The 26,401-nt window shown below is 36.0% G+C and overlaps 3 protein-coding genes across 4 annotated transcripts; 1 reads left to right on the top strand and 2 right to left on the bottom strand.

Annotated features, from left to right (window-relative positions):
* The first annotated feature begins 3,707 nt into the window (after nucleotides 1–3,707).
* Nucleotides 3,708–9,724, top strand: LOC145621249 (uncharacterized). 2 transcript variants are annotated; one of them, XM_081675989.1, is made up of 4 exons: nucleotides 3,708–3,818; nucleotides 6,375–8,402; nucleotides 8,655–8,730; nucleotides 9,387–9,724. In XM_081675989.1, the coding sequence occupies exons 2-4, from the start codon at nucleotides 6,409–6,411 to the stop codon at nucleotides 9,549–9,551; spliced, it is 2,235 nt and encodes a 744-aa protein (XP_081532115.1). In that variant the 5' UTR covers nucleotides 3,708–3,818; nucleotides 6,375–6,408; the 3' UTR covers nucleotides 9,552–9,724. The 2 variants fall into 2 exon arrangements, with proteins under 2 accessions (XP_081532115.1, XP_081532116.1); XM_081675990.1 differs by having other exon boundaries at nucleotides 8,644–8,730; nucleotides 9,387–9,522.
* A 937-nt stretch (nucleotides 9,725–10,661) lies between these two features.
* Nucleotides 10,662–14,946, bottom strand: LOC145619068 (glucose-1-phosphate adenylyltransferase small subunit, chloroplastic/amyloplastic-like). Its single transcript, XM_081673667.1, has 9 exons — nucleotides 14,615–14,946; nucleotides 13,015–13,311; nucleotides 12,644–12,913; nucleotides 12,368–12,547; nucleotides 12,192–12,295; nucleotides 11,966–12,077; nucleotides 11,723–11,821; nucleotides 11,410–11,529; nucleotides 10,662–11,089 (listed from the first exon to the last, which is right to left on the bottom strand). The coding sequence occupies exons 1-9, from the start codon at nucleotides 14,837–14,839 to the stop codon at nucleotides 10,973–10,975; spliced, it is 1,524 nt and encodes a 507-aa protein (XP_081529793.1). The 5' UTR covers nucleotides 14,840–14,946; the 3' UTR covers nucleotides 10,662–10,972.
* Nucleotides 14,947–22,203: 7,257 nt separating this feature from the next.
* LOC145619624 (uncharacterized) lies at nucleotides 22,204–24,635 on the bottom strand. The gene is made up of 5 exons (XM_081674334.1): nucleotides 24,620–24,635; nucleotides 24,235–24,577; nucleotides 24,036–24,118; nucleotides 23,293–23,927; nucleotides 22,204–23,076 (listed from the first exon to the last, which is right to left on the bottom strand). Exons 1-5 carry the CDS (start codon nucleotides 24,633–24,635, stop codon nucleotides 22,204–22,206), a joined length of 1,950 nt encoding a protein of 649 aa, XP_081530460.1.
* Between the last annotated feature and the right edge of the window lie 1,766 nt (nucleotides 24,636–26,401).

The following is a 26,401-nucleotide window of genomic DNA, read 5'->3' as shown; positions in this document are numbered from 1 at the left end:
TGAGGGTGGTGATGAATACGCCAACATTGACGAGCCAGCAAAACAGAATTGAAGGACTCGAGACGACGAACGCCGAGACCACCCATTCCCTTTGGTAAATGCAACAGGGATTTCGAACGTAAAGCTAAACCTTTTGAGTGAGGATCCGACTTCCACCAAAACCGGGCTAAAAGATTGTCCACCTTAGAGGAAATAGACGAAGGAACTCGGAATACAGACAAAATATGATTGAACGAGGCAACCAAAACCGAGTTAATGATGACCAACTTAGCAGCCGCAGATAGACCTAAAGAGGCAAAGGCCGATAGACGATGAACCACTTTATCAATCAAGAACCCAAACTCCGCCACCTTGCTCCGCCCTAATTCAACGGGCAGCCCTAAGTATGAACCCAAGGAAGGTTTACTCTGGAGTTGCAAACTTCTGGCCAGATAATCCCGATAGTCCGATGGAATATTAGGACTAAATTTCACAAAAGATTTCTGGAGATTAATAACCTGACCAGACAGCGAACAAAATTCCGACAAAAGGGCTGCAACATTGTCACAAGCCTCAGGAGTAACTTGCAAAAATAGAAGAGAATCATCTGCGAAAAAAAGGTGAGATATCGAAGGTGCACCACGAGAAATACGAATCCCGGTAAAGAGAAAATCCTTCTCAGCTTTTCGAAGCATAGCTGACAGTATTTCCATGCATAGAACAAATAAATAGGAAGACAGAGGATCCCCTTGTCGAAGACCGCAACCAGGTTGAAAAGCAGGAAGAGGATTCCCATTGACTAACACCTGATAAGATACCGTAGAGACACACTGTCGAATAATGTGGATCCAATAAGGAGGAAACCCGTAAGCTTGAAGAAGCCGAAACAGAAAATCCCAATTTACCCTATCATAAGCCTTATTCATATCCAACTTAATCGCTGCATAGAACCGCTTAGTAGCCTTGGATTTGTTCATATAAGACAGCACCTCATGAGCAATTAAAGCATTATCCGAGAGAAGACGACCTGGAACAAAAGCATTTTGAAAATCTGCAACTAAGCTGGGTAACACCACCCTAAGCCGAGCTGTAAGACATTTGGCTACACATTTGTAGATGACATTACATAGACCAATAGGACGGAACTGGGAAATAAGCTCCGGATTATCCACTTTTGGAAGTAGAGCTAAGAAGGTACGGTTCCAATCTTTTAGCATGTAACCATGAGCAAAAAAATACTGAACCGCCACCACCACTGAAGGGCCTACAGAATCCCACAAAGTCTTAAAAAAAGACGAAGGGAAACCATCAGGACCTGGAGACTTACTATCATCAATGCTAAAAATAGCATTGCAAATATCCTCAGAAGAAAAGGGAGCCATCAGAAAATCCTGATGCGCAGGGGAAAGAGAAGGCAACTGAAGATTATCCCACCAATCTGAATCGAGAGTAGAAGAATTCTTGGATGGAGAGTAGAGATCTTTATAAAAGTCTAGAGTGATGGAGGCTATTGTCGCACTATCACCATGCCAACAACCAGATGAATCCCGAAGTCCTAAGATCTTATTCCGACGCTTTCGAGACTGAACAGAGGAAAACAAAAGACGGGAGTGAGAATCCCCTAACGCATCCCACTTGAGCTTAGCTCGCTGTTGCCAGAAAATATAAGCTGCTTGCGCCTCAGCTATCCTCTCATTTTTAGTGGAAAGAAATAAGTAACGATCACTTCGAGAACAAAGTGAGTGAGAAGCTTGCTCAACATCAAAGACTAACTGTTTCCAATTTATACCCCAGACTTTTTTATGAGAAATACACCAGGCTAGAAGACGATCTCTAGAAATTGATAGTTTTCGAGAGAGAACAAACATAGGAGAACCGAGAAAGAACAAGGAGAAAACAGAAGTGATGATGTGATGTACCTCTACAGCAGACAAACACCAATTTTCTATCCTATAAGGACGCTTAATCGGATCAGGATTCGCTGTATCAGACAAGATGATAGCCGCATGGTCCGAAAATAAAATAGGTTGATGAATAAGATTGGTGTCTGGATAGTTTTGAAACCAAGTAGAAGAACCATAAGCTCGGTCTAACCGTTCAAAGACAGGATCTGAATCCAATCTGTTATTTGTCCAGGTATAACGAGGACCGGAGAAAGGGACATCTATTAAGCCCAAACCGAGACGCCAGTTCATAAAGTCCAATTGGCCTGGAATAGAAAAATTCCCTCCTAGTTTATCCGAGCTATATTCTACTTGATTAAAATCCCCAATAATAACTACATTTGGAATGGACTCTAAAATATTACTAATCAAGTACCAAATCTCCAAGCGATTAGCAATATGGGGTGAGCCATACACAAACATCACATGTTTTATTTCATCTCCTTGTACTAATTTACATAAATATACATTCTGAGAACTATAAACAGGAACTACTCCTATTGGAGAAAACCAACATATAAACAAACCACCGCTTAAACCTACATCATCAATGCCACAACAACCCAAAAAAGGCAAAGATACTAGTTTTTGAGCAACTTTATCTACAGGCGCCATTGTTTCCAAAAGACAGACCATATCTAAACCATGAGAGCGGACTAGTGTAGAGATATAAGGAATTTTAGGGGAGTCCGCTTGACCTAAACCCCTAGAATTCCAAAGAGCCACCTTCATCACGAATCGGGTGACTTTTCCCGGGAAGTCACCGATCCCTCAGAAGATACATGAGAAGAAAAGCCCAAATCTGCTTTACGTTTCTTGTATGGAAGGAAGCAGGAAAAACAAGTGGAATCCGAAAGAGGTTGCTGTTGATCATCGGGGATAGGAGGAGCGGAAGGTGAAAGCTGTCCGCCGACCCTTTTACGAGGCCCATGTTGCTTTACCCATTCCCACATTCGTTCACCACTTTTACGCAGCTTAAGAGGAGAGCAGGATCTCAGCTTAACTCCCATTTTACGCAAAGACTGACAACTAGAACTCTTGGGAGGAGAGTTGACCACCACGTCCAATGTCGGAGGGGAAAAAGGCGGAGAACAATCCATTGGAACCGCTGTATCCGAAGCAGAGGAGTCTAAATCCGAGACAAAAAATTCAGATTCGCTCGGAGTGTTGTCATTAACAGCATTATCAGTTTGGATATCAAAATCAGGAAGGAACTCAAAAGCCGAGGAAGAAGAATCTGCCACATAGCCTATAGAAAAAAGTTTAACATTAAAAGATAATTGTATTTGTACTTTTAAATTCGTACTGATGTAATACTTGCAACGTACTAAGGGCTTTTTCTCAAACGTTGAAATTTAGTTCAGCTCAGTTCAGCTCCTAATTTCCTTCTCTTATAAAATATTCATTTCAGTTCAGTTCATCTGAGTTCAGTCAATGAGAACAGGCCCTAAGAATATCAAAAAACAATGTGAGCGGCAAGATTTGCTACTCTACAATAATTTCATTTTATTACATTGACAACATTTCATTTATATTATTATATGTGGCACTCCCTTAAATGTACTTGTGGCTCATTCGATAAAAAAACCACTTTCTAAATTTTTTCTCAATTGTCGCATATAGTTAGCTTTTTTTTCAAATTGTGGCCAGATTAATTTTTTTTACCAATTGTCGCTAAGGGTCTTTTTTACTTACCAATTGGCCGTAAATTAGTTATCTTCTCGAGTACACTTTACCTTTAGTATGTACCCATAACTATATATTTGGTGCTTGATTGTTCATTTTATAATAATGCCCGCTGCCACGGCTGTCGTCCCACCGCTGCCGTTGCCATTACCGCTGCCGCTGCCTCTCCTCGGGTTTTCGTCGATTTTCGTCATCCACTTTTCTTCAGAGGTAATGTTTTGATTAATTTGATATCTTTGCAATTTCACATTTGAATTTCTGGTCTTAAATTTTGTGTTGAATTTACTTCATTTCGAAATTTGGATTTACCTGTATTTTTCAAATTTACGGAAGAAATTTTTCGAAATTGCTTGTCAATTCGTTTGATTCATTGATGTTGGTTAATTAGATTAATTGATTGATGAATTCAGTTATTTTTCATTAGAATTTTCGACTTTCTTGCCTTTACATGAACTTAACTATGTTCAGAATTTATGAATCATAATTTTAATTGTTAGAATGATATTTGGGCTCGAAATTTTAGTATTTCATTATGAAAGACTAACTCAAATGAGTTAATTAAATTGTCAGTATTTTTATATTGATAGCTGATAATCGTTAGTCCAGTTGTTTGGCATTGCATTTCGATTATGAAGGCTGATTGTTTGTGTTTGACCCTTCATATTGCCTATAGCAACCGCCTTTTAGAGATGTTGGGGTATCGTTGATGTTGATGTTGATGTGGATGTGGATGCATAACAAGATTATATAAGGTTGAGAAGATGTTGTGAGTTGTAAATAAAGGATTTTCTCTTGTTGAGCATTAGGATGGATGTGACAATTTTAATTGTGTTATTGCTCGATTGGATTGCAATGCAAATTATCAATATGTTGTCTTACAACTAATGAACAAGTATAGGTGAGTTGAAAAGCAGAAATATGCTAGAGTCTTTGCCCTACTTGATTTACCTAGTCGTGTAGTATATTGTCTTGATTTATTAGAAAGAATCATTTGGCTGTTTGTCGAAGCATTGCTGAAGAATGCAGTAAGTAGAGGTTAGTGAAATCTGTTTTGTTGGTTTGCTGGTAAATTTCATTGAATTGAAATTAAGGACATGTAGGCATGATCCGGAACATTAGGCCATTAGGTGGTGTAACCTTTGTAAGGGAAATAGTTGATGCATTTAACATTTGATCTTTGGGTTATGTGTCTAGAGAGGTGAGACTGAATTATCAGAAACTAATTTACCAACCATGAAGCTTTCTGGATGCTATCTTGCTTCATCTTGGCACTCCTTTGTCGAGTTCATTCTAGGATTGTCTTCTGATGCAATGTAGGATATAACATGGTTGGTCACTAGGTTTGCCATTTTCTGTCTTCGATCAATTTAAGTCTTACCTAACCTTCATTGTTCTTATATGTTTGAGTTGACTCCATCCAAGGGTACTGCAAAACTTTTCAATTGAGGGATCTAAAAGTTGAAGTTAATCCAAGGTGGAGAATACCTATGGGTCTTCTCGCTTTATGTTTTTTGTAATCCTTTTTTTCTTACAATGCTTGATTATCCTCATCTGACATCGTGATGTAAAGGCACATCTAGGTTTCATGTCAAACACTTGGTTGCTAGCTTCAACCGAATAATAATTTCTAATTTCTTCTCTTATTTCTTCCAGCGTTAGCAATGATTGGTTAGGCTTGAGCATATTGCACATAGTGCTTGCTTCAAATTAAAACTAAATATATATGGCAATCATTATAAAAGAGTGTATTAAAATGTAAGGACGTTTTAGGTGTTTTAAGGTAGACACTGAACCTCTATAGTGTTGGCTTATAGAATAGAGAAGTGAAGCTTTATATATTGCAAAGGAATGCAGACACTTTAAAATGCAAGTAGGGTGATAATGATCTCACCACTTCCTAGGATGAAAATGCACTCATGCAAAAGCCTTTTCGCACAATTTAAACTTCTGAAGGATTAGTTGAACATTTATTAATTTTTCTTTGGTTCTAAGGATTTTCCATATGTATTTAAGTGCTTGTGGTAGTGTATTTTTTTTTAATTAATTGTCTGTTTTCTTTAAAATGGCGTAAGTCCTGATCTAGTATAGCAGAAAAAAAGTATAAACTAGTTAAGCTAATCATGAATATATTCAAATACTTGCCAGCTGAGATTATGTTTGCTATCCTCCAATAGTCTAAAACAAAAACTGTGTTGGGATCTTAACTAGTAAGTTTAACTAAATGCCAAAGGTGATTGGTGCATGATATGCACTTAATCATCTTGAACACACCAACTCCGAGTAACAAATGTTATCACTTAGAAGAGAAACTTTTTACATTCTACTAACAATACAGTAGTTGTGAGGTTTTTGAGAGATTTTTTGGTTTTGTTTATTTAATGGGAAAGTAGTATCAAGATAAATGGTATGCTGACAGGCCTGAATTGTAGTTTTTTCATTTCTATTACCGGCTGGAGTATGATAGCTGCTGAATTCTTTGCTTTGAGCAATTGAGCAACCTAGCTAATGCATTAGTTTTAGAATCAGAAACTGTTTACTTGAGCAACCTAGCAAATGGATTAGTTTATAATGTATGCTTGTATTAATGCTTCTGCTGTCAACTTGTAGAATATCATGGACAATGTGCTGCTTTTATTTTAAGTTTAATTTTCTTTAGCTAAATCAGTTAGATGTGTTGCTATTCAGTTGAGTTAAACCTTTATTAGTCCAATACTGGTTTTCATTTGTGATTCTGAACTAAATTTCTATTTCCCTTGTGATATTTAGGGATTGATGTGAGACTGTGTGAGGAAAGCAACAAATGACTGCTCGAACAAGTGTGCTCTGTGGTCAGGGGTCGAAAGAACAACACCATTATTCTTTGAAACTGCAGAGCCAGAAAACATCTTGTTTAAAATGCCACAAACGTGGTGCTTTATTGGTTTGTAGTAGTTGGGACTGTCCAATAGTCGTTCATGAGAGTTGTATGCCCTCTGCTGCTCGCTTTGATGACTCGGGGGGTTTTTATTGCCCATATTGTTTATATAAGCAATCCCTTGTTGAATGTCACCAAGCCAAGGAAAGGATGTTATTGGCCAATAAGGCTCTAATCAATTTTCTAGATACAAGGACTAGTATTGATGCTGGGCCTACAATAAATTCTAGAAGTTTGAAGAGGAAAAAACCAGACACACCATTGATTTTTGAGCAAAAGGATGGTGCTACGGTAGAATGTAATGAAGTTCATCAGCCTATGCAGTTAAAAGGTGGTCATCAAGATAATAGTCAGTTTCTTGAGACACTTTCTGGTAATCAACAGGAATCAAGGCCAGCAACAGATAACTGTATGGGAAAGGGCCCCCCTGCCAAAAATGATGAAAAATCAGACAACAAAGGTAATGATATTGGAGACTGTGGAATTGCAGACAAATCACAAGTAAAACCATCAAAAAGTTCTGTCCTTCCTACAAGGGAGGATATTATGTTAGTGACACCAAATACAACCAATGAGCATGGAGAAACTGAAAAGACAGTGTTAGGGAGTTTAGAAAAAGGGGTACAAAGGGAGCAGAGGCAGACAGATCCTCAAGAAACTCCTCGGTGCTTGACTAATCATAATACATTGGAGGTAAATGAAGAACCTTGCAAGGGAAATGATTTTGCATTGCAAGATTGCTGTTGTGTAGAAACTCAAGTTTTAGACACTTTTGATCGAACTGGTGAAACCAGAGAAGGTTTTAGCGGGACACATGAAGAGTGTAGAAACACAACAACTGATGTCCATCCTATGAGGAAGGAGAGAAATTCATTTCTGCAGAGAGGATTAGGTAAATCAAACATAAAGCATCCAGAAGTTGAACAGACTGTGGAAAGATATCATGATAGAGTGGTGGAAAGGATCCAGACACAGGAAGAGCCTAAAGAAACCTCTGTTTGCTGTATGAGGGATGACGATGTTATTTTGATAAATGGAAAACCTGATGGGATGTATGATAATGCATATAAAGACGACGACTCTGTTCTAAGACAAAGGATGGTAAATTCGGTGAATGACAGTCAAGATGCTGGAGTAGGGAAATATCAGTGTCAAAGGACTGATGAAGAGCGAACAATCCTGAAATCACCCAAGCCTGCCTGTTACACAAAGAAGGATAATGACACAGTGATACATGAAAAGTCAGGGAATTCAAATAAAAATATTGAAGAAACTTCAAAGCCAGTGGAACAATATAACAATGGACGAGTAGAAAAGGTGCAGACACATGAAGAGTCTCAAAAACATTGTTCTGGAAGTGCAGGGGAAATTAAAATTCAAGTAAAAGCTCTACAAGATGATGTGTATACTACAAAGGAAAACAATGCAGCAGTGACACATGAATTAGGAGTTTTGGCAAGCGGGTGGTCGGAAACTAAAGATTTATTGGAGAAGAATCATGACAGAGTGGCAGAGATGGAGCAAACACAGGAAAAATGTCGAAGCACAGGGAATAATGACAAAAAAGAGATGGCTGAAAAATCTGATGTACAAAATTGTAGTTCATCCCACTGTGGAATGACCAATGACAGGAAAACGAGAGTAAATTCACAAAATAACTCTCCCCAAATTGCAAGAAATGGAAGTTTATCTGTGTCAGCTGAAGAATTTGGCTCTGCAGATGAGTCATCTAATAATGTTTACCTTGAACGAGGAAGTTATACTGTGCCGAAAAGGAAAATGCAAAAGAACTTGAAAAATGATATACAGCATGGAAAATTGTCTGGAATTTCTAAAAATGAAGGTGAATCAAGACACAAAGTGGAATCCATAAAACAAATGTGAGTTATGTGCGATTACTTGGTCTATTACTTTTAGCTTTTATGAACTCTACCCAAGTTATTTTCGACTCTTTCATTTCAGACTATAGAGTATTAACTTGATTTCAATGCAATACAACTATTTAAAGCATAATATTGAAGAATAAAGAGCACATTATATTGTGAATGAAGCTCTTATCTGTTTGCTAATAAACATTTAGTTTCACCATTAAATCATTGCTATAAACTTAAGGTTTTGCAGTTTATTTGCAGCCAGCGGTCAACTATTTTGCCTGCTGCGAGACGTAGGAAGTTACCATGGACAGCAGAAGAAGTAGAAATGCTGAAGGTACGGGTCTCTTTAAACTAAGAGCTAAGATAGAGGTTATCTGTGAAAAACTAAGAAAGCACTTTAATGCATGTCCTATCTTTTAATCCAACTGATCTCATCATAAGATTTTAAGTCTTTATTTGATCATTTGTACAAGGAATTGACTTCTTGTATATTCCACATCGTGAATAGAATTAGTAACATTAACATTAGTTTATCTAACAGAACAATGTAATATATGTCTACCCTCGTTTGCAAGCCTGCTTAATATAGGATTTCAACAATCTGGTGCCTTCAGTTTTTGTATGTATTTTTGAAGAAATGATTTACTTAAGCGTCCACACCAGTAACTAGGGAGTTCACAATATATTCAGAAGAATTTCTTCTTGAGAATATTTGGGCTGATAATAAAAGTGTTGCTACAATTATATGATAGAAGTTTGACTCTGGACGAAATTGCTTTGACCACTAGGATTTATCTAGCTTTAGATCCTTCACTTATTTTAGCTCTTGGATTTCGGTAGAAGTTGAAGTAAAGGGCTGAAAGGTATGAACATTTCAACAGAAGATGAATAGATCACAGAATAAAAAGCTTGTTATAAACATATTTATTTACCGTGTTTATATTTTTATTTTATTTTATCTTTTTATTTTTTATAACTGTATTACTGCAGGAAGGTGTGCAGAAATTTTCATTGGCGACTAATAAGAATATCTCATGGATGAAAATTTTGGAATTTGGACGACATATCTTTGATGGGACGCGTGTCCCAACTGATCTTAAAGACAAGTGGAAGAAGATAAAGGGTGAAGGATATGCAAATACTGATGCGAAATGAAATCAATGTAGCACAACTACTTACTATACGGGTCAGACGTTTTAGTTTTAAGTTGTCACGGCATTTACATGCTAACTATTTGGTTGTAGAAATTTAGGCTGTCAAGAAAACAGGTTGGTCTTTTGCCTTTTCATCTATGAGTAAGCTGGAATAGGATCTGTATATGCTCTCAAGAATACACGAGTGTAAAATTTTGAATTAATTTTTGCTTATTGCTCTTCAATGCTTAGGTGTTGCAACATGTCTATTCTACACCCGGGCAGTATATAAGTTGCACAAATCTTTAGTGAGAATTCACCCTACATTTTTACTCCATCTTGCTGCTTGAGGGTTCTTTCTCTTAGGTATTTAAAGATGCTCGTAGCAGGAGCAACGGCAATGTTAGATGACTTAGATCACTCAAGTGTATCCAATTATGTTTCTAACTTTCGAATTATTATTATAGCAGATTATAATGGAATGACAATTTGATCTAAGGGTACATGCATGACTTCCTAGATCTCATAAAGCCTTTTGGACTTTGCACCCGACTTCTTATGATCAAGTTATTCATCTCAAAAAAAATTTCACGGCATGATTACTATTGTTGAATTGAAGAAGCTGATGTAAACGATCTTGTCACATAATGAAGTTCAGCTGCGCTAATTGATCGACTGCGCTAATTGATCGACGTAAGAATGTTCTAATGCCTGACCACCTATCTAAATCAACATAGCTAGGGAGAGATAGTTTCACATCCAACTCATTCATTCACAAAACGTTGATACTGGTCACTGTCCTTACTAATAATGTTACATTAAGAGAAAGCAAACAAGATTGTATTAAAACATCTAATTTGCAAGGTGGAAATCCTCAACACGATTTCTTTGATCTAGTATACATGATGTGAGCCACGCATCTGGAAGTAAGGAAGAAGCGTAAGAGGGAAATTCTCACTCTCAAGGTACGTGTAGTTGATCGATTTGACTTTGTGGTATAAAGGGTACAAGATGAAAACCTCATCAACTACGCCAAGGCATTCAACAATCGTAGAGTTGGTGAAGCTTAGTTATCAAAATAGTCGGGCATAAAAGATGGTTACGTCTCATGTTCCATGGTTTGCATTAGGAATGACCCAAGATAAACACGACTTAGATTTGAAAGACTGAAACTAGTTAACAGGGTTGGTTTATTATCTTCTTTTTTTTCTTTTTTCTCTAACCCAAGAAAACTATTTATTATGGTATGGCATAAAACAAATTTTTAGTGCCTATAGAAGCCAAAATGTCTCTACAATACCATTTCTAATATCCTCTCGTCCAATTTATAGCGCTACCTCTGCCCATCGTCACAAAGATCATAATATTTACATAAAGATTGAAGCAAGAGGTAGAGAGGCCTTGTAGTGGGATAGGTATTTCTGCTTGGTATATGCACCATTCTTAGATTACTGTTCCACTCGGAATCAAGGCATCCTTGATTACTGTAACAATACCGCTCTTGATGAAATATCCGTCTGTTTCTCTTGCTGCTTCTTGTACATTGTCACTGTTAATAATCTGCAATAACAGGAAGGTCAATTTAACTCCCAAATTTTGACAGATATTTCATATTAGTGCCAAATGACAAATAATGGTGACCTAGGTTGCAAAATAAAAGAATAGCTTCTTAGACTACTAAAAATTTAACTATATTTGGCATAACTTTGTTCTATATTGTCATAAAGTTTAAAATGTTTGGATGTAATCTTAGCTGTATAGCTTGATTTCTCAGATGTGTAAAATTAGAAGTTAAATTCTACAAGATACGTGCAAGCTAAAATGTAATGTAATCAAACACAAACAGATGTACAAATGAGAGTTTTTACTGAGCTACTAACCTTAACATTGTCACCAATCCGCGCATTCTTGTCAATAATAGCTCTTTTTATATGGGTATTCTGCCCAATGCCAATAGGTACACTACCCTTACCAGCTAGGAGTTTCCTATCAGCATCAGTCTGCATCATTAAATAACATTAATAAACCACTGGAAGTGTGATTAAAGTAGAACAACTAGCTTGAATCATTGCTGAGTTAAGTTTGGTACCGTATCCAAACAACAAGATACGACATGTTTTTTCAAATAGTACGGAGTACAACTTTTGCTACCAAACATATTAAAGCCAGCATCATATTCATTTGTACACATACCTCATAATAATCAGCACCCATTAGCAGTGTATCCTCAATAATTGCACCCTCCGAAATGCAAGATCGAAGACCAATTACAGAATGATGAATCTTGCAGTTCTGCAGAGGAAGTCATTCAATTTAGGAAAAAAACATCACAAGTTCCATCTAGAAAATAATAAGCATATCTATAAGAATAGCTAATAAGTATCGGAAGCAATGTTTATTGCAACACAGTTTCCTTGGTGCTTGCGAAATTCTTACCTTAATCACACAGCCTTCACCAATGACACTGTCAGTGATATCGGCATCAAGCATCTTTGATGGAGGCAAATACCGAGGTTGTGTATAAATTGGAGATGAACGATCATAGAAGCTTCAGAAAGATTAACATGATTGGTACTTCAGAATTTCCAAGTTGAGCATAAATCATACAAAATCACAATAGTAATTGATAAAGCATCACATATCCTCCATGCATCATGATTACCTAAAATCAGGCACTGGCTTTTTGGTGATACCCAAGTTGGCATTGTAAAAGGCCTCGATTGTACCAATATCTTCCCAGTAACCATCATACAAGTAAGCTTGAACCTATACAGTATAAGCAAAATATGAGCAGAAGAAACCGACACTGAAAACATATGAGAGAAGAGCACAACATACTCTTAGCCCTATATCAGTTGCGCCTGGGATAACTTCACTTCCAAAATCATTAGCATCAGGAAATTTATCACGGAGCAAGTTTAGCATCACATCTTTGCTGATAACATAAATACCCATGCTAGCTATAAATGGCAATTCTTTTGCTCTCTCGTCATCTAGACCCAGGATTGTGGTATCAACCTACAAGGGGTCGGAAACAGAGTGATTAGAGAATTCTTTGAGGTATAAAAAGTAATTGAGCATTGTAAAAAATCATTTTGCTTCTATAAATTCCACCTTCATAGCTTTCAATTGTTCTCCTTTCGGTTTCTCAGCAAACTCAATAATTCTTCCTTCTTCGTCAATTTTCATCAAACCAAATGCAGTAGCACGCTTTTCATCCATCGGCAGTGCAGCAACAGTAATGTCTGCATCAGTTTCTCTGTGAGCTTGGATAAATCTTTCATAATCCATTCGATACAAATGGTCACCAGCTAGAATCAAGAACTCAAGAACATTGTGCTCTTCGAATAGCCACAAGTATTGCCTAACAGCATCAGCTGTACCCTGCAATCATAAGATCATAGATTGTTGATTCACAGAAGAACATGGCATCATATACATAACCATGTTGGCAGATAAACAAGACACGGAAGGGACTTGCACACCTGAAACCAGTTTGGATTCTCTGGACTTTGCTGAGCAGCAAGAACTTCTACAAACCCTTCATTCTTGTAACCTCCCATATTACTAGCATACGCCCTGGAAAGATGACGATTGAGAGATGCAGAGTTGAATTGGGTAAGAACATATATTTTGGAAATGTTACTGTTCAAACAGTTGCTGACTGGGATGTCAATAAGCCTATAATTAGCACCAAGGGGCACTGCAGGCTTTGCTCTCTTCTTCGTAAGCGGGTAGAGACGTGTGCCAGCACCACCTCCAAGTATAATACCAAGAACACTCTGCATCACAATTTACGTAATATCTTAATTCATAATCCAATGCAGTAAAAAATTTCTTATTCATACATACATTCAACTGATGGAGTTGTTCTCTATATACATTCACAAAAATAACACCTCAAGATTCAAAAGATCCTCTAGTTACAACTCTTACAAGCATCAACAACTAAAACATCGCGAGGTGCCGGGGTCCAATCAATTATTAAGCCTACTTAAATTTTTATTTGCATAGGCTCTAATATGACGGAATATGAACCCACGTAATGAAACTGCCCACAATTTCGCCAACTAAGCTAGCTAACATCCACCGATCCATCTCTACCCCTTGTGACCCTTACACGCAAAAAGGTTAACCTTTGATCAGGGGCAGAAAACTTTATATTATTCTCATTTTTGTATATGAATTTAAAACAAGTAAAACTTCTTACACTAAAACACACTTCAAATTGTATTCCAATAGCCCAAGAGGCTAAATTGCCTAAATTAGCAATAATTAAAGACGAATATTGAGTAAAATATTACTCCTACAGCCTACAAACCTTTAAAGAAAGAATAGCATGTTAAGTATGCTTTTCTTTACTGATTAAAAATTCTCTTTTTTTTTTTTTTTTAAAGGACAATGATACATACAACCCTTACGGATTAAACATATAAATTATAAAGTTTCTTCCTTTACCGATTAAAAATTCATTTTTTTATAAAGGAAAATGATACATACAACCCTTACAGATTATGCATATAAATCATAATGCGTCAAAGGTACATTAATCCCTGATTTTTTCGTGCAGTGATTTTGTCATGCATTCTTCAATTATTTTAAATTACATTAACCCGTGATTTTGTCATGCATTCTTAAATTAACTCCGATAATTCGATATAATGTACCAATACCAAAAATAACACTTTTTAGAGCACCAAAATAATGCACCGGAGAAGATGCATTGGGATTCAACAACAATTTAAAATCTATTCCACACAAATAAATGAGAGAATCAAGATAACACTTGCCGTAACAAATTGGTAATCTCAATTTCTTTCTTTCTTTTTTTTGTTTTCATCTTAATTCTCAATTTTCATTATCACTTAATAAATTATTTTCCCAAATTAGAATATCATTATTTGATCCATTTTCTAATTTTAAATTTCATTGTAGATGTCGTCCTATCACATTTTTACAATTAATTACTGATTAAAATACAGAAATTCGAAATTGTTTGGTTCAATTTAGCAATTTAGAGATAAAATCAAAAGAACAAATCAAAAACAATGTAAAAGAAAATCAAAATCAATCAAAAAAACTCACGCGACTAGCTTCAGGATCAAGACAAGTCTGCGAATTCTGAGAATCAGAAACAGCCTTAGGAGAAACAACAATCGGAGCTCGTTTAGCGTCGGAAGAGAATCGGCAATGGCGACGAGAAACCGTCGGTAAAAACTTGTCACCGGAAACAGAAGAAGACGACGAAAATGCGAGATGGGTAGTTTTGGATGGAACAGTTATCGCCCCAATAAGCGCCATGGCCGCCATTGTTGTTGGGTGAAGAGCTAAAAATGGGTGTCAGCACAGAGAGAGTGAGTGGTAGTGTGGGTAGAGAGAGAAACTAGAGAGAGAAAGAAATGAGAGATTTGGAAATGTAAGATTTCGACCGTTCAAAGTATTTATAAATAAAATAAAATAAAATAAATGGGGTTATTTATTATTATTATTATTTTTATTACTGTTATTTGTCCTTTGATTTTCATGAATATTACTATTGATGATAATTGTATTTTTGGAGTTTTGGGTCTTGGTATTTGTGATTTTTGATTGGGTATGGATGGATGGTTGTATGTATGGTATATGATTAATATCGTCGTGCTTGCACCGAATCTTGTCTATTATTCCTTTTATGGAGTACTTGAATTACTTAGGATTTGTTATCTACTTTGGATGAGTTATTGATTTTGGCATAAGCTAACTAAGACCCTGTTTTTTAAAGCTGCTTTGCGCTGCTTCAATCTGCTCTGCTTAAAAATAATATTTAATATTAAAATATAATAATAATTAATATTTATTAATTATAATAAATAATTAATATTTAATAATAACAAGATATTGAATTATTAAAATAATAATAATAATTGATATTTAAAAATAACAATAACAATATTAAAAATTAATATTTAATAGTAATAATATTATCAAAATTAATATTTAATAATAATAATAAACAATAAATATTTAATAGTAATAATAATGTTATTAAAAGTTAATATTTAGTAATAATAATGATAATAAATAATTAAAATATAATAATAATTAATGTTGAATTATTATAATAATATTAAATATAATAATAATAATAAATATTTAATATTTAATAATAATAATAATATTAATAATAATTAATATTTAATAATAATAATGATAATAATGGTAATAATAATACTTATTTTTAATAATAATATTACTAATAATAATATTATTAATAATAATACTTGATTTTTTAAAATAAAAATTAATATTTGAAGTTTATAATTAATATTTAAAGATAATACTAATTATTAATTTTTAGTAACAATAATAAAAATAATAATTATATAATATTTAATAATAATTATTATTATAATTAATATTTAATAATAATATTTAATGATTATAATAAAGCTGCGATGATAATAATAGTAATAATAATAATAATAATAATAAGGAAAAATTGCCCGGAATAATCCCACCTTTGGGACGTCCGCTAAAAATAATCCCACCTATGAGTTATTTTTAAATAATCCGACCTTTATACCTAATCCGCTCTAAATGGTCCCAACCAGTCATGTAACCTGTTAGTACAAGTTTTCTGACACGTGGCGGCTTGTAATTGGTCAAAAAAAAAAAAAAAAATTGTTTTAAAAAAGTTAGATTTTTGAAAGAAAAAATAAAATTTAAAAAAATTTAAAAAACCACCCACCACTTGCCTGAGACCGTTCCCTCTCGCGGCTCCGACTTCCCAGCCCCCAACCACAGCACCGGCCACCGGTATCGCGATTGATACCTCCCTTGAACCACCAACCCCCTCCTCCCTCCCTCACGCGCATCCCCTTACCCTCGAAAACCCCTTTCCCGTCCCGATCCAAACCTCCTCCCCGTCCCTTGTCCATTAATAGGCCACGCTGACCTTCGCTTTCCCCCATACGAACCGCGACGTCCTTTACCGACGTCGATTCACGCCACGCCGACCCCCCAACCAGTTTCATGGGATCTGGTTTAGTGGGTTATTTGATTTTTCGAAGGGGGTTTTGGGGCTGGCTTGGCTGGGGTTTGGTTCGGTGGCGGTTGTTTCAGGGTTTGGATTCGGGTCTGGTGTGGTGGCGGTGGTTCCTAGGTTGGCTGGGGTCTGGTTTGGTGCCAGTGGTGGTTCTGGGGTCTTTGTGTGATGGCAAGGATGGTGGTGGCTGAAAGTTGGGTGGTGGTGGCTGAAAGTTAGGTGGTGGTGGATTTTTTTTATTTGATTTTACTTTTTTTATTATTATTATTTTGGACAAATCAAATTGTGACACGTGTAAATTAAATTATTTTAAAAATAAAATTACCTCTTCAACCGGTTATTGGTCACTTGGGACCATTTAGAGCAAATAGGGTATAAAGGTCGGATTATTTAAAAATAAGTCATAGGTGGGATTATTTTTAGCGGACGCCCTAAAGGTGGGATTATTCCGGGCAATTTTTCCTATTAAATAATAAAAATGATTATATCTAACAAATAAAATTTGAGAAAATATACACATCAAATATATAGAAATTATATTATTGTTGTAATCCATATCAAAAAGCAAAGAAAAAGTATAATATATAATCTCATATCTTTTTTAAAAAAAAAAAACATGAAAATATTAATCAAACAACAACTAAATCCTTAGTAAAACTATTAATTAGCACAACACAAATGTAAATATATTATTTACAAATAATAAATCATTTTTTTTTGGAACGGATAATACATCTTATTTATATCTATCAAAATCATTTCAGTGGAAATAAATTGAAGTGATCGATGTTTTAAAGTAATTTATCTAATATCAGTTTATTTAAATCAATTTTACTATTACTATTACTATTTTTTTTTTTTTTTTGCAAAATCTTATAATATATAGTATAAAAGATAATTGAAAAAGATTTTGAATAATATTTTAGGTAAATGCGTATACATGGATGAAAAAAGAATACCAACTAAAAAGAAATATAATTATTATAAATATAAAATAAAAGAATTGGAATAAAATTATTATGTTTATATAAAAATATTCCAAAAAAAAGAAAAAAAAAAGCGTTTTGCTAAAAAAAAAGAAGGGAGTTTTAGAGGGAAAAAACAGCACCAGGATGTGACACGTGTCACTCTCGGTGTCTGTTTTAGTATTAAGTTATTGACAAATATACTTGCCTTAATTGCATTATATTTAGAACTTATGTCGTTTAAAATATTTAATTATATTTTTTATTATGGAAATTTTGACAATTACCACCTACTATTCTTTCTATTTTAGCAATTACCACCTGCTATTATGTTTTTTTTTTTTGAAAAATACCACCTGCTCTTTTATAAAACATCAAAAATTCCCACCTACTTGCCTCCCAACTACCTTATGACGTCATGTGGGCCCCACTTTTTACCTTCCCTCTTTTTTCCTTCCTTTTTCTCATTTCTTACTCGATTTTCATCTCCTTTGACTCATTTTTTCGCTTAATTTATTTTTTCGCTCAAAAAATAACCACCTAGTTGGGCCCCAATTTATATTTTTCGTTAAAAAAATGAGTCAGGGGAGATGAAAATCGAGTGAGACCTGGGAAAATGGAGGGAAAAGAAGAGAGAAGGTAAAAAGTGGGCCCACATGACATCATAAGGTAGTTGGGAGGCAACTAGGTGGAAATTTTTGATGTTTTAAAAAGAGTAGGTGGTAATTTTCAAAAAAAAAAAAATAATAGCAGGTGGTAATTGCTAAAATGGAAAGAATAGTAGGTGGTAATTGTCAAAGTTTTCTTATATTATAGTATATGAAGATTATGAACTTATTTTTTCTAAAATAAAATGGATTAAGACAAACCAAATACATACAACGTTACTATATTGTTCGAACATGGTAAAACTAAATCACTTACTTTAAGTTAAAATGGGAGTAAAACTATTTATTAACTAATGAACTAAATGTACACTTAAGATCATGTGTACGTGAAAAGGTGTCTTAAGATAAGGAATTGTGACCCTCGGATCAACAATTTATGGTCATCAAGAATTTTCAAGTAATAATAGTTTGTTATTAAACAAAATTGGTTTAAAAAATCAAGAGATGCATGTACTCACTAATGCATACTCCGTATAATTTATTTTTTTGGACTGGAAATAGGAAATACTATAATCAAGAAATGCATGTACTCACTAATGCATACTCCGTATAATTTTTTTTTTTGACTGGAAATAGGAAATACTATTTATAATCAAGAAATGCATGTATTCACTAATGCATAGTATTTTTTTTTTTTTTTTCATTATAGTATTTAAAGATCATTAATATATATTATTCTTAACCGTTTTTAAACAAAAGAAAAACTGAATAACCGTACATACAAGTTAAAACTAATAAAATTTATTTCATATGCATAATCATACAAAGAAAATTTCTAAATTTGCAATTCACATATATGCTGTTTTAATACATAACTATATATATGCATGGTATATCGATTTAAAATGAAAGGCTGCAATTTATTAACTAGTAATCATGGTTCGCATTCTTTCTTAGCTCTACCAAACCACATAGACGAACCCTTCCTCCACACCTCCACCATCCTAATTTTCCATCATATTACAGTACATAGGATAAATGAGAATTTTATTTTTGTTTATTTTTTTTTAATTTTTTTTTCCGTGATTTTATAGATATGGGACAGCTATTAATCATGGCTCCCTCAATGTAGATATTTAAGTTTAGCATTGGAAAAAAAAAACAGAAAGTTAATTAATTCCCCAACATAATTTATTCCATTAAAGAACGTGGAAAGAAGTCAAAAGCATTCACTACTCTTTGTTTTATTTTTTACTCCACCTTATCTTCCACATAAGCTGCCATGTAATAGGGTTGGTAACCTTGAGGGTTAACACAACATTTTTTACATACCCAATGTAAATTTATCTTCTCAATGCACTTTTTCTACTACTTATTTATATTTATCAATTCTCGTGAATTTTTTTCATAAGAGACTATCAATAAGGAACGGAAATAGTACTTACTTTTTATTATTACATACAATTTTTTTTTGGAAAGAATTATTACATACTCCCTCTGTTTATTTTTTATGCATCGCTTTGACAATTGTACTAATCACATACCATGGTTGACTTAATTTTTTCACCTCTAAAAATAAATAAATGTTATTATATAATATATCATTAGATTTGTCATAATGTCTAGTTTCATAATATAATTTTGTTATAATTTTTACTAATGCACAATTAAAGATAGTAATGGTCAAAGTAATGTCTCGGCAAATGTACCGGTCAAACTGATGCATATATAAAAAAAAATAGAGGGAGTACAAAATACACATAGACATATACCTAAAAAATCATTTCTTAGTTTTTCTCTTTTTCATACAACATTCTCTACTTTATATATATATATATATATATATATATATATATATATATATATATATATATATATATATATATATATATATATATATATATATATATATAAATTGCAGGAGAAGCTACCGTCCATCTTATATGCTTTAGTAGTAATTTGTTTTAGGTTTCTGTCCTTTTATCCTTTGTTAAAATTACTACTAAAGCATATAAGATGGACGGTAGCTTCTCCTGCAATTTGGTGCGCCCTGTGGACACGTGCCCGATCTGCTTTATAAATACTACAGTGTTGGAAAGTAGACCCTACCAGTTGAATCTGCTGCACCAGCCATAAATACCGAATATCTCCGCGTCCATCGCCGCGCAGAAGAATGACCAGATTATAAGAATCTGTAAACAGAAGAAGCGATTGAATGCCTGCTTTTGAAGCCCATTGCAAGGCATAGCAACAGGCTAAGGCTTCCGCGTGAAGAGAAGAGGAGCATAACCCAAAATTACTCCCACCTACAATCCTGTCATCCAAAGGATCTGTATTGTCGAGACACCAGCCCATTCCTGCTTGTTGTGTGTCCTTGAACCAAGAACCATCTACCTGAATTGTCAAGAATGGTGAGCCTGAGTGGTTGTGCCCTAAATGGGCTACATGAAACCCAGGCGGGGGCAAACCAGGGAGATTAGTAGAAGAGAAAGAAAGCTTCGTCCCATTATCCTCATCCATATAGATAGTATGAGAGTGATGTATATCCACTAGTTGCAGATGAAAGGGTCTTGTGACAGAAATGTCGGGATTGAAAACCCTGTTATTCCTAAATAACCAAAGACCCCATAGAGTACCAACAAAGGTGCTAATACTGGGACTCAAAATTCCATCCAGACTAATGAAAAGTCGGATATAGTCTTGGATCCAATCTGAAAGAGAAAGGTGTCCATGTAATTCTGAATGGATGCCCAAGGCACCACTCCTCCAAGCTGTTCTTGCAATAGTGCAATCTCGAAACAGATGGTTGAAATCTTCAAGTTGTGTACTGCATTGATCACAGGACACATCCTGTATGGGAACCCCCCTACGATGAAGCTCACTTTTGACCGCTAAACCGTTATGGAATAACTTCCATAAAAATAGTTTCCACTTTGGCTGTAACTGCAGGGACCAAAGGACTTTCCAAAATGGACTTACTGAATGAGAAGTAAGCGGCTGAATGAGCATTGCATAACTTGTCTTAACCGTGTAATTCCCTGAAGTAGTGCTTGCCCAAAAGCGGATGTCCTCCTTCAGCAAAGCTGGGGTTTCCATGGCAAGGATTGCGGAAGCATCCGCTGGAAAAAAACACTGATGAACTTTGTCCACATCCCAAGTGAGGGTCTGAGAATGAATGAAGAAATTAACTGTCCAATCCTTCGCAGTGGTGAGGAGGACCCGTGGGTGGAAGGTTGGCATAGTACCATTGACCCAATTTGAACTTCCTGCTAGAATGGAGTTGCCATTGCCAACCTTCCAATTGCACCCTGGCGACAAAAGAGCATCCGCATGAAGTAGACCGCGAAGGCCGTAGGACTGTCGACCCGAGTGGCGTCTATCCTGAGAAGGAGAAAGCGACAAGAAGCGAGCACGAGCTGAATAAACTTTGGAGAGGAGTAGCTGAGGGTGGTTAACAATTCTCCAAACTTGCTTCATAAGAAGAGCTTTATTTAGAGTTGAGATACACCGAATTCCTAACCCACCCATTCCTCCAGGCAGATGCATTTTCCCTTTCCCCACCAAATACATTCCGGGACTCTCGGAGTGTGACCAGAAAAATTTCAACAATAAGCTATCGATTTTCCCAGTAATTGAGATTGGGATTTCAAAGCATGAGAGGAGATGAGAAGCCATGGCCACCAAGATGGAGTTAATGAAGATTAACTTATGTGATTGCGATAGTCTGATAGCATTGAGCGTGGTTATGCGAGCAACAATTTTGTCGATAAGAAATTGGAAGCAATCTTTTTTCTTTGCCATGAAATCAATGGGGGATCCCAGATGATGATCAAACCCTTGAACCAGAGTCATGCGGAAAATCGCCTTAAATTCATCCTGAGCAAGCGTAGTAGTGTTAGGACTGAATTTAATCAGAGACTTATTGAGATTCAGCTGTTGACCCGAAATCTTTGTAAAGCGCCGAATAATCCCGATAATATTCGAACAAGAAGGAGCAGACGCTCTGAAGAAGACCATCGCGTCATCAGCAAAGAAAAGGTGGGAAATAACAGGACTTGACCTGGAGACTTTAATTCGTTAAAACATATGCAAATCCTGACCCAAGTGTAGCATTCTAGAAAGCACATCCATGCAGAATAGAAATAGGTATGGGGATAACGGATCCCCTTGACGGAGGCCACAATTAGGCTTAAAAGCCTCAGAAGTATTACCATTGATGAGAGATTTATAGGAGACTGTAGAAATGCACTGGTGAATCATTTGGAGCCATCTGGCTGGGAAACCATAGGCTTGAAGCACCCGTAAAAGGAAACTCCAGTGAACTCTATCATAGGCTTTACTCATATCGATCTTGAGTGCAGCAAGCCAGTTAGTACCAGTTTTGGAAGAATTGATTTTCTCCATTAATTCATGGGACATTAGAATATTATCTGAAATAACCTTGCCTTGGACAAAGGCATGTTGAGAATCCGAGATTAACGAAGGCAGATACGGACGGATTCTTGCAACCAAGCACTTGGAAGCACATTTGTAGATTGTATTACAAAGGCTAATAGGACGAAGGTGAGTAACCTCCGTAGGAGAAGCAATCTTTGGGATCATGACCAAGAGTGAATGATTCCATTCTTTTAGAAGGAACCCCGTAAGAAAGAAACTCTGGACGGCTGCAACCACCGAGGCACCCACCGTGAGCCAATGAACTTCGAAAAATTCAGCCGTAACGCCATCTGGACCTGCAGACTTACAATTTCCCAAATCAAACATGGCATCCTGAATCTCGGTTGCGTTAAAGGGTCGTTCCAGATTACTAGTCTGCGAAGCTGTAAGAGACGGAAGATGCAATTCCTGAAGGACAATGTCAATCTCAGGATCGTAAAGAGGAATAGCATCACATTTGAAAGTCTCCTTTAGTGAGCGGACTACGATGTTCTGGACCTCCTGTTGACCATGCTGCACAAGACCTTGGTCGTCAACCAGGGAAGAAATAGTATTCTTCTTCTGACGACACTTAACTTTTGCGAATAAGAGTTTAGAAGAGCAGTCTCCTTTGAGAATCTAGTTCTTTTTGCATCGCTGTCTCCAGAATTGGAGTTGTAACAATATATTTTCCTTAGAAGTCACTATATTCGATAAGTAGTTCGAAGCATCCGAGATAGAATGTATTGCCTCCTCTTCAACCGAAAGATCGCGAGAGAAGTTTTTCCAATCAACACCCCAGTACTTCTTGTTATTAAGACACCAGTTTCTGATTAAGGTTCGAACATAGCTCAGTTTCTTGGAAAGAGAAAACATAGGAGAGCCTGTATGATCGAGTTGCCAAGTTTGGGTAACAAAGTCATGGACCTGTTGAAAATTAAGGCACCAATTATCCAATTGGTAAGGCCTATTTGAGATATGTTGAGAAACAGAGTCCTCAAAAATGATAGCAGCATGATCCGAAACAAGAATAGGTTGATTGAGCAACCTACTTTCCGAGTAGTTTGTAAACCAGGTGGAAGTCATGTAGGAACGATCCAGACGTTGTAGAATGAGTTGATCCCCATCTCGCTTATTTGTCCATGTAAACGGTGGGCCTTTGAAAGGCGTGGAAAGGAGGCTTGATTTTAGACGGAAATCAATAAAGGAATCCCACCCTCTAATAACAGAAGAACCACCTAATCTATCAGAGTGATGTTCAATTTGATTAATATCTCCAATAATCAAAGTATTAGGCGCTATAACTAACAAGTCTAAAATTAACCCCCAAACTTGGGGTCGATCTTCTAGTACTGGAGCTCCATAAACAAACATCACACACTTATCTATTTCATTAGGAGTCTTTACATTACAAAGGATAACATTAGAAGAGCAAAAAACACAAGAAATAGCTTCCTAGCCATACGCTAACACAACTAGACCACCACTAGTACCTAAGGCATCCGAGCCCTTCACAAAACTAGGATTAGTACAACCTAGCAAACTAGAAACAACCGAAACAGAAACTTTAGTTTCACTAAGAAACAAAAAGTGAGGCTTAAACTTATGTAGCAACCAAAAAACATAAGGGAGTTTGGGTGAGTTATTGTCATTAAGACCCCGACAATTCCATGATGTAACAATCATGGACACCTTGGGAGCTGTGAAGGGCCAGCCGCCAAACCAAAAGTCACACAAGTAGCAGAAGACATAGAACCCGAAAATGAGGTAGCATTCGAGCAATTGTCATTACCAAAAGAAGCAGCAAGAACCTCCAGTTTTTGGTATTTAAGAGTGGAAGAAATCCAAGCATCTGTAACCTTCCTTTTGCGATTAGATAGGACCGTGCCTGCCTTATTGAATTCGGCATTCAAAAAGGCCGACGAAGATGAGCCAAAGAAGCCCAAGTGTGCAGTAGCCGAGACATCCGAGTAACATTTCTCATGTGGGACAGATTGAGTAGTCGAAGGAGGAAAAAAATAAGAATCCGCCCTTGCTGTATAAATTAAAAGTTTTTATTTTCCTTCGCTTTTGATACCAAGTGGAGCCTGCATATCCGAAATAGGGGAGTTGATCATAAGACCGGCACCGAGTAAAAGGGCCTTGGCGACTTCTCTTATTATGACAGCCCATCTGCTCTGTTTGCGAGAGAGGAGTTCCTCGATGTGTGGGCTTACAATATTCTCCACTTTTTATATTTCCCATATAATATTCTCCATTTTTTATCTTTCCAATAGAATTCCACCATTTTCCTTAATTACCATGTTTTTAGAAAAATATACACAAAATAATAGGACAAATAAATGGTTATCTATTGGATTCGTCGGATGATATTGTCATCTCTAATCATAATGACATACGGCTAGTACTGTCAAAACAGTTTGACAGTTCGGGTTCGGTTTGAAATCGGTTCGGTATTAAATCGGGTCGGTTTGAAATAAGTTTAAATGTCTCGCGAGTCGGTTTCAATCCGGTTTAAATAATTATTGGTTCGATTCGGTTTCGGTCTATTGTTGAGAGGTTTTAATTCGGTTCGGGTTGTAAACAATCCCGGTCCCGGTAGTAAACGGTTCGGTGCAGACGGATCGCGGTTTGTTTACGGTTCGGTGTAAACGGTTTTTATCCCGGTTCAAATAGTTTCGAGTTGGAAATAGTTTCGGATTAGAAACAGTTCGGTTCTTTTTCGGTTCAGTTTATAACTAGTTCGGTTCTTTTTCAGTTTAGTTTATAACTAGTTCGGTTCTTTTTCGGTTCAGTTTATAAGTGGTTCAGTTCTTCTACGGTTTAACGTTATTCGGATCAGTTCATTTCGAGTTTACTAAATTACGGTTCGAGTCGGTTTTCGGTTTCAAAAAATCGATTGTTTATCGAGTCGTTTGGATTCGGGCAATTAAATGGTTTTGGTTTGGAATTTGATAGTACTTGCTAACCTTTTGTTGGTTAGAAAATTTTATATTAAGTCGACACTTCATCATTTTATAAATAGGCATCATATTATATACAAACTCTCATGATGTTATAAATACATATCATGTTCTGTTTCAAGTTTAATCATACTAATCTTACTAGTTTGTAGCCGATTCGTTTATAAGCGGTCCGATTCATAAAACGATTTGGTTTGCAAGCGGTTCGGTTAATAAACGGTTTGGTTTATATACAGTTCGGTGTAAACGGGTTGCAGGTTGTTAACGGTTCGGTGTAAACGGTTTTTATCCAGGTTCAAACGGTTTCGGGTTGAAAGCGGTTTCGGATTAGAAACAATTCGGTTCTTTTTCGGTTCGGTTTGATTTCACTTCGGTTTTAAACTGGTTCGGTTCATTAACGGGTTCGGTTCTTATATGGTGTAACGTTATTTGGATCGGTTCAGTTTCGGGTTCATTCACATACGGTTCGGGTCGGTTTTCGATTTCAAAAAAACGATTTTTAATCGGTTTAGTTCTCATTTGGGTCGGTTTGTTTCGGGCACTTAAACGGTTTCAGTTTGAAATTTGACAGACTACATACGGGCTCAAGTCGTAACTCACACTTGAGTCGCAAGTCAAATTGTCAATGCATTGAGGTTCGCGGAGTAAGATATTAACGACCCCCATATTTTTCAATTGAAAAAACAATTCAAAATTGAAGAAATAAAAACACCCACAAATTTCTTCAAACTAGCCGTTACCCTCAAGCGGTCCTCTCCATCATTCTACTGGTTTGTTCTTCCAACCAGCAATTCCACGAAACTAGTCAAATTCATTTTCTCTCAACTCAAATCTCTCAAATTCAAAATGTTTGCTCAAGGTTTGGATCAAACTGCTATCAATTGGATTAAACAGGT

This window comes from Chenopodium album, chromosome 27 (genome assembly GCF_948465745.1).
Source record: "Chenopodium album chromosome 27, dcCheAlbu1.1, whole genome shotgun sequence".
Lineage (NCBI taxonomy): Eukaryota > Viridiplantae > Streptophyta > Magnoliopsida > Caryophyllales > Amaranthaceae > Chenopodium > Chenopodium album.
The sequence above is the reverse complement of the archived record's forward strand: the minus strand, read 5'-3'. Positions and strand labels throughout refer to the sequence as shown.

Coding starts and splice junctions, on each gene's coding strand:
- LOC145621249 (XM_081675989.1), top strand. CDS start 6,409: ATGACTGCTCGAACAAGTGTGCTCTGTGGTCAGGGGTCGAAAGAACAA. Junction 8,403..8,654: donor GTGGAATCCATAAAACAAAT/GTGAGTTATGTG, acceptor GTTTATTTGCAG/CCAGCGGTCAACTATTTTGC. Junction 8,731..9,386: donor AAGAAGTAGAAATGCTGAAG/GTACGGGTCTCT, acceptor GTATTACTGCAG/GAAGGTGTGCAGAAATTTTC.
- LOC145619068 (XM_081673667.1), bottom strand. CDS start 14,839: ATGGCGGCCATGGCGCTTATTGGGGCGATAACTGTTCCATCCAAAACT. Junction 12,914..13,014: donor AGAATCCAAACTGGTTTCAG/GTGTGCAAGTCC, acceptor TTATGATTGCAG/GGTACAGCTGATGCTGTTAG. Junction 12,548..12,643: donor AACAATTGAAAGCTATGAAG/GTGGAATTTATA, acceptor GACCCCTTGTAG/GTTGATACCACAATCCTGGG.
- LOC145619624 (XM_081674334.1), bottom strand. Junction 23,928..24,035: donor GAAGGGCTCGGATGCCTTAG/GTACTAGTGGTG, acceptor CTAATGAAATAG/ATAAGTGTGTGATGTTTGTT. Junction 23,077..23,292: donor ATCTTTCGGTTGAAGAGGAG/GCAATACATTCT, acceptor GGTCTTGTGCAG/CATGGTCAACAGGAGGTCCA.